An 8,089-nucleotide genomic window follows, 5' to 3' on the forward strand; every position below is an offset into this window, starting at 1 on the left:
CAGAGACGTTGGGAACTGTTAGTGCTCTCGGAAGTCATTGAGATCCGTTGAGATCTGCCCTGAAATTCGCCTTGAGGACAGTAGAGAGAGGCCCCACAGGCCCAATGACAAAAAAGAGACTTCTTGACAGCCCTGGGGCTCTGGTTCCCCTTCAAATGACAAGACCTGTTAGACGTAACCTTCAGGCTGAATTTTTGTCTGACCGTTTTCTGTTGCTGCTGTGTCCTGCAGCCCAACATAACGAATCCCATTTCTGCTCACATTAAGATTAGGAAGTCGGGGAGGATCCGATTATATCCTGTAGGATGGCTTGCCTAAAGTACCTGATCTGGTCCCTGATTCCTTGGCAGAATATCGGGGCTCTTGGGGGCAGAGCCCCTGGCAGGACTCAGGGCAAGGCGGTGTGGGGAGCCAGTCCCCCCAAAGTTGTGCCCCTGCTTGGGCCTCTGATTCTCCCTTCTCTCCCCAGGTAGAAAGGCTTCTTCCCGGAGCCTGAGAAGACAGCGTCACTGGCTTAGGCTTGGATACTGCTCTCCAGTCTCTTGGCCCAAAGACTTCCTGTCATCCCGAGTGAAATGCTTATTAATATGAAAACAACACAAGGAAATACAGTGTTATACCTTTAAAACTGTGCGAAAGTCTATGAGTGTTGGCTCTCTCTGCCTTCAGTCTTTTTGGATAATTCCTTTTTTTAAAAGATTTATTTATACATACAGAACTGGGGTACAGGCCAGGGGTGGGGGGTTGGGGGGAGAGAATTCACCACAGACAGAACTGGGCCTAGAACAGAACAGGCAGATGGCCTGGAATCACTGCTGAGGGGAGCAGCGGGTAAGACAGGAAAGGTCTGCTGCGCCCTGTGGGTCAGCTCCCCACTGGGGATCAAAGCCGTGATGCTGCAGCTGCAATAGCTTCATGGTGCTGTGCCCCAACTAATTGTGCCCCCAGGGAGGGCCCCTTTTGGGATAATTCTTTAGGATCTGTGAAAAGGTAGAAACTACTGGTTCACTTTCAGCTTTGGTCCATCCCTGTGCTTTTCTTTTTTTGGTAATTTTCTTAATGTTTCCTGACACATATTCTCTTGCTCAGATTTCAGGGGTGCGCTGGGTGCCTCAGAAAGGCATACATCATGTCCGGAGGTGGGGGAACAAGGCTTTCTGCTACATTCTCTCTGCATGGCTGCTGGCAGGCTTTCCCCCAGGTTGTACCATCTGCGACTTGTGTGGGATTTGGGTTGGAAATGGAGAAGGGTGGACATTAAGCAGAGCTACTTTAGGATCTAATGTCAAGGCAACCCGAAAGAAAAAAAGGCAAGCCCGGCCGCCAACCCGAATAAGAAAAAAAAAAAAAAATTAACCCCGCAATTCCCCCCTTTCTGCTCCTGCTATGGTGTTGATGAAGGAGCACACAAGAATTTTTCCTTGACCCTTAAACACAATTTTGAAAATTTGTTATTCCTTGGAATGGTTTATGTTAACATAGCATATATTTACTGTAATTTACTTCATTACAAGGGATAAAATTTTAGGTCCATGGTGATGTTATCATTGACATAAAGAGGGGGGCTCCTTTTTTGTTGTTTGTTAAGATTTATTTATTTATGCACACAGAACTGGGGTACAGGTCAGAGGTGCAGTGGCGGTGAGAGGATTCACCAGAGAGTGGAGAGCAGAATAGGCAAATCTACCAAGTACACTGCTGAGGGGAGCAGCAGATGGATCAGGCGAGGTCTGCCGCGCCATGCGGGTCACCTCCAGGGTGGGGATCGAACCCGTGCTGAGGTGGCTTTAGCTTCTTAGTGCTGTGTTTTAACCCGCTGCGCCGCCAGGGAGGGCCCGACAACCCTTTATAATGTGTACTGGAGTCTAGATACCACCTTCATTCGATGGCCGAGTCTCCTAGGGAAACAGGTGTTTGCTTGCTTTTTCTCTGACTCTTCTGTCCACTCCCCTTTCCTTTCCCTTTGTTGACTGAATAATTCAAACCAAAACAAATAGTTGGCTGGGTCAGTTGGAATCTCTAAAAGTTGATGTCAAGAAATAAATAATCAAGGCTGGAGCTGGCGAGATTATGCTAAGTGAAATAAGTCAGAAGGAAAAAGATAAATATGGAATGTTTTCACTTCTTTGTGGCATAGAGAGGAACCCACCAAAGGTGAAGAAAAAGCCAAAGCTTTGGAGCCTAGCAGAGGACACAGCTGAGGCCTACAGAAGGGGAGAGGGGAGGGGAGGGCCCAACGCAAGGGAGGGGGAGCCCGAGGGGCTGCGGTGGTGGCGCAGGGACCACACTGGGGTGCAGAAATCAAATACGTCCCAAACAAACACTAATGTAAGAAAAGAAATGTATGGGGAAAGGAGACAAATAATCAAGAGCTTATGAAGGGTGAAAGGAAAAAGGACAGAGAGGAGGGACGGACGCCATGAGTCTGTTGCCAAGTTCTGTGACCGGCCGCAAGGAAGGAAGGCTTGAGGCAGAAAGGCTGGGCAAGCAGAGTTTATTGCTCCAGGACAGCAGCTGAGACGGAGCCCCTAGAGTGGGGTCACCTGGAGCTAACCAGCAGTGACGGGGGACAGGAAGGTGGGGTGTGTGGCGTCGCTGCAGCACAATGGTAAGAGCACGACACCGGTTGGGAGAGGGCACCTGAGTGGAGGCCACCTGCCAGGTCCGGTGTCCCTCAGAGCGGGTCTTTTCTGAGAGGAGGGCTTCCTGGCGCCCCTGGGTGATGGCCCCTCTTAGGCCAGAGCTTCCACTGGACATCCCAGGAAGGGCTGGTTGGTGAGCAGGGGCCGCGTTCCTGTGCGGGCTTGGGCTGGGGTGGCCTGGACCTCCTCAGTTGTTCTGGACTCAACCATTCTGTCTCCTCGCTGTTCTGTCTCTCACTTTCCACCTCTCCATTGTTCTCTCACATTTCACCCCCGAGCTTGTCTATCTCGGTTTCTTTTGATTTCTGTTTCACTTTATTTATTTATTTATTTTTAATATTTATTTATTTGTGCATACAGAACTGGGGTACAGGCCAGAGGCTCAGGGGCGGTGAGAGGCTTCACCAGAGACAGAGTGGGGAGCAGAACAGGCAGATCTACGAAGTACACTGCTGAGGGGAGCAGCGGGCAGGTCAGGAGAGGTCTGCCGCGCCATGTGGGTCACCTCCGGGGCAGGTGGGAATCGAACTCATGCGGAAGCGGCTTCAGCTTTTTAGTGCTGCGTTTTAACCTGCTGCGCCACCAGGGAGGGCCTGTTTCACTTTATTTTTTTATTATTACTGTGTGTGTCTCTCTCACCTGGTCTGCTGTCGCCTGGCTCTGACTCTGTCATATTTTCATGACTGTTTTTGTTTCTCTCCTATTTCCATCACTCTCGAGTGTGTCTTATCTTCCCCTAACCAGAAACACCTGAAGGTGAACCGTTGCTTTCCTCAGGAGCCAGAGTCTTCTCATGGCTCCCTGTCAGGCTGCCCTCAGCAACACCTCATCCACCTCTGTGGGGGTACACCCCTGCACCCCCACAGCCTTCTTAGGTTTCCTGATCCTCCCTCCACCTCCCAGAAAGATGACCTCCTACATGCTTGCCAAGTCCAGTTTCTTCCCTGTCTGCATTGTCTCTCTTTAGGGAAAGGAAACTGGGCCTGCCCAGCTAGGATGCACACTGGTGCCACGTCCGTCATCCTCGCTGAGGAGAAACGAGGCATCTTGATTATTTTGAACTAAAGTCACTTAAGAGGCACCTGTGCAAGCAAATAACACTGGGGTTTCTCTGCCCTCACAAAAAAAGAAGACTTCCCCTGACATGGAGGGAGGAAGGCATGGAAGAAGGTACCAGAGAGAGGGAATTTGGAAGAAAATAGGGCCCTCCCAGGTAGCGCAGTGGGCTAAAGCACAGCACTAAGAAGCTAAAGCCACTCCAGCGTGAGTTCCATCCCCACCCTGAGGTGACCCACAGGGCGCGGCAGACCTCTCCTAACCCGCCCGCTGCTCCCCTCAGCAGTGGACTTCATCAATCTGCCTGTTCTGCTCCCCACTCTGTCTCTGGTGAAGCCTCTCACCCCCTGGACCTCTGGCCATACCTCAGTTCTATATGCATAAATAAATAAATCTTTTAAAATAAGAAAAAAATCAAAGTGAGCAGAAGATGGAAACAGACACACTTTCTTTTCTTCTCATTTTCTTCTGTGTCTGAAATGGGTTAAAAAAAAAAAAAGCAAGATGTTCTGGTGGTTTCTCTAGGTCCAGTATGTGAGGGCCTCCGCGCAGGCAAAATTAAGCTTGTCTTTTTCTCCTGTTAATCTTATGTCAATGTGATAATTAGAACAGCCCAAAGCCCTGAGAAAGAGGAAAAATATCCCCTTTCCAGCACTTTCTTTTCTATAGGTGTTTGAATGTCTCTAATCCCTCAGCTGTCTTGGGATTCTGCTGATTGTTTCTGGGTGTTGTGAGGAGTGGGGTGGGAGGGTGCAGGGCATTTGTCTGAAATTCAGATTTAGCTGAGTGTCCTGTATTTTATCTGGCTACAGTATTTGATCACTCCACAAGCTACAGTGACCAGGCTTCAGGCTGGTGGCTGGGACAGAAGACAAGATGAGCACTATTAGTACCTCCCTCAGCCTCTTCCTCTTCTTCCTGGGGCCCCGACAATTCTAGCAAAGGTTCAGGTGGCAAGGCCTGGCAGTGACCCTCAGTGCCACTGAGGGTAGGTGAAGACGGCGCAGGCTTTTGCACCATGGCCCTCTGTGGCTATCACCTGTGGCCTTGAATGCAGGCGGCGCTTGGGAGTGTGGGCCCGGGTTCATGTGCCTGATGGTGGACACCTGGAGGGGGTGTGGGTGTGTGTGAGTGGGCGCACCTGAGCCTGGAGGCTGAGCATATAAGGGCAGCGTCAGGGGGGACCGTGTGTTCCAGAGGGCAGAGGAGAGCGGTGGAGAGACTATCAGAGAATAAAGATTTGCTAGGCCTGGGAGACTAGCCAGCTTCCGGCCACAGAGCCCCCCAGCCTGTCCCTCTCACTATGCAAATGGTGGGGAAAGATCATTAAAAGCCTAAAAAGCCACTTAGGGCTCCAGGAATCTCCTTTATCCTCTGCCTGGATCCAAAAAGAACCTGCCCCGTGCCCTGTGGGCCCTACAGTCATTGATTTAGCCACAAAGCCCGTGACCTCTTCCTGACGCCCCACTCATCCTTGGAACTCGGATGTCCCAGTTGTGAGTTAAGGAAGAAGGTCATTTTCCCTGGTGACTTTTAAACAGCTGGGACGACGTGAAATTAAAGAGCTTTTGTATCTCAAGAGAGATGTCAACCAAAACTAAGAGACACCCCACTGAAGGGGAGATTTTTTGCTCCAGGAAATAGTAAGGGACTGATCACAAAGATCTATAAAGAACTCATGTGACTCAACAAAACAAAGTCAACAATCCAGTCAAAAATGGGCAGAAGAACTCGAAGGCACATCTCCAAATTGCAAATGGCCAACGGGCATATAAACAAAACAAAACAAAACAAAACATCCAACAGCCCTCATAATAGGGAAGTGCATATTCAAAACAAACCACAGCGAGACACCATCTTACACCAGTGAGAATGGCACATATTAAAAAACTAGCAGCAACAAATACAGGCGAGGATGTGGTGAAGGGGCTCCCCTCCTCTGCTGGGAATGCACACTGGTGACTTCTAGTTGAGAGACTCAAGCCCAAGCCCAGGATGGGAGCTTGTTCCTTCCCAACCAGGATATCCTAGTCCTCCTGCACCAAAGACAGAGATTTCCTCCCAGGCCTCCTAGGTGCTGGGGCGGGGTCTGAATTCTGTGAGGCTTCACCTGAGGGCTGGGCCAGACCTCTTCCCCTGGGCCACTCTCCCTCCATCAGTTTCTTACCCTCCACTTCTCCCTCCCTATTGCCGTCTGGACTCTTGTATCTGGCTCATTCTCTGTGTGTCCCTCAGTCTCCCAACAGTCCGGCTGCCCCCCAAGTACCCCACACCCACCCCACTCTGTCCCGCTTCTCCTTGTGTGCCTTTATTGTTTCCTTAGCAGATGCCCATCATGGCACTAGGTGTTCCCTCAGAGTCAGTGACTTCTTGACAGGAGCACATGACAGCTACCCCCCAGCCCACCATGGGCATGGCCACCCTGCTGCATTCACCTCCACAGGTGAGCTCCTCAGAACACCCCGAGGAAATCTGCACTCGAGGCCACCCGGAGACTGTTTGCGGAGAACATAACCTTAAGAAGCTTGCCCTCCCCAAAGTCATTAAAATTAAAAACTCCACTGAGAAAGACAATGTCAAGAGCATGATAAAATAAGCCACAGACGGAGGAAAAAATGTTTGTAAGAGACTTATCTGATCTGGGGCTAGGATCCAAAGTGGACAAAGAACCCTTAAAATTCGGCATTAAGGAAACAAACAACCCCAATAAAAAATGGGTCAAAGACCTTAGCAGACAACTCACCAAAAAAAATCAGCAGAGGGTGACTAGGAGATTGTTCCACATCACATGTCATCAGGGAAAGGCAAATCAAACACCACGAGATGCCAATACAGGCCTAATATTGATAGATCGGCCGGAGCCCAGAACAGCCGGATTCCAACCTGCAGCAGGATGTGGAGCTCAGGAAGCCCGACCACGGCTGGCAGAAATAGAATGTGGCACAGCCGCTTTGCAAGACAATTTGATGGTTTCTTGCAAAACTACATACTCTTCCCTGCAAACCCTCAATCACGCTCTGGTATTTACCTGAAGAGGTACATATAAAAATTGCTCATGGGTGTTTACTCATCAGCTTTATTCATATTTATCAAAACCGGGAGCAACCAGGATGTCCTTTAGGAGGTGAGTGGACACAAAAACTGTGGTCCAGTTGCATAAAGAAGCCCATCTGAAAAGGCTCTATGACTTCAACTATAGGACTTTCTGGAAAAGGCAAATGATGCAGATTGTGAAATGTGTTGTGGTTGCCAGTGATTGAGCATGGGGTTGCAAATCATCAGAGCACAGACAATTTTAGGCCATAGGCCATTAAACATTAGTCTAGACCCAGAGTATGGACAACACAGAGTGAACCCTATTGTGGATTCGGAATTTGGAGTGCTAATGATGTGTCAATGAAGGTTCATGGATTGTACCATTTGGTAGAGGAATTGATAAAAGGAGAGGCAGATGGGGGTGGGGGTAGGTGGGAAACCTCTGTGCTTTCTTAATTTTCCTGTGATCTTAAACCCATTCTAAAAGAATTAAATCTTTTAAGATGAGGATTTGGGGAATCAAATGTAACTTCTGGGCTCTTCAAGAAATTTTCAATTTCTTGGGAAGAATTTCATGTTTTTAGAAAAGGGGATCCTTCCTAACAACTTGGAGTAGAAGAGAACAAACCTGACACCTACTTTTCAACAAAGAAGTTATCCCCTTGTAGGGCAATCCAGGGGCACACCCTGGTTTCCGTATCTATCAATCATTATTTTACCTTTCTCTATTATTAATCGAAGTGGTATTCCAGAAGTGAGTTGATTAGGAAAAGCTTTTCAAAGAACCAACATTTGGCTCATGTGATCTCTCACTGATCTAGTTGATTCGCATTCTTGATCAGTCATTAATGATTTTTTTGAAGAATTATTTATTTATACATATAGAACCGGGGTACAGGCCAGAGGTGTGGTGGGTGAGAGGCTTCCCCAGAGACAGAGTGGGGAGCAGAACAGGCCAACTGAGGAAGTACACTGCTGAGGGGAGCAGCGGGAGAGACAGGAGAGTCTGCCGCGCCGTGTGGTCAGCCCGGGTTGGGGAGCATAGGCAGCATGAACTCATCCTAAAGTGGCTTTAGCTTCTTAGTGCTGCGCTTTAACCAACTGCTGAGTCCCTAAGCCTCCTCCTTCCAATCACCTGTAACAGGTGGGCCACTTCATGCCACACACCCCCAGCACCCCACCCAACCTGGCCTCCACAATGAAGCAAGAACAGGGTTGCAGAGAGAATCAGGATCCTTTATTTATCCACAATCAGCAGGCCTTTCCTGAAAGCCACTGTGTGTCAAGCCTTCTCCACAGACGGGCTGGTGGAGGACCTGTCTTCACCTTGGAATGTCCCAGGAAGCGAGTCTGGG

At 49.2% G+C, this 8,089-nt stretch overlaps 1 protein-coding gene across 1 annotated transcript in view; it reads left to right on the forward strand.

The window, feature by feature from the left end:
• WFDC12 (WAP four-disulfide core domain 12) overlaps window positions 1-496 on the forward strand; it is a 971-nt gene extending 475 nt beyond the window's left edge. Inside the window, exon 3 of the mRNA XM_012728125.1 lies at window positions 470-496. Coding sequence (XP_012583579.1) covers window positions 470-496 — 27 coding nt within the window. The remainder of the gene's footprint in view (window positions 1-469) is intronic.
• The last annotated feature ends 7,593 nt before the right edge of the window (window positions 497-8,089 follow it).

This window comes from Condylura cristata, unplaced genomic scaffold (assembly GCF_000260355.1).
Source record: "Condylura cristata isolate star-nosed mole 26May11 unplaced genomic scaffold, ConCri1.0 scaffold00022, whole genome shotgun sequence".
Taxonomy (NCBI): domain Eukaryota; kingdom Metazoa; phylum Chordata; class Mammalia; order Eulipotyphla; family Talpidae; genus Condylura; species Condylura cristata.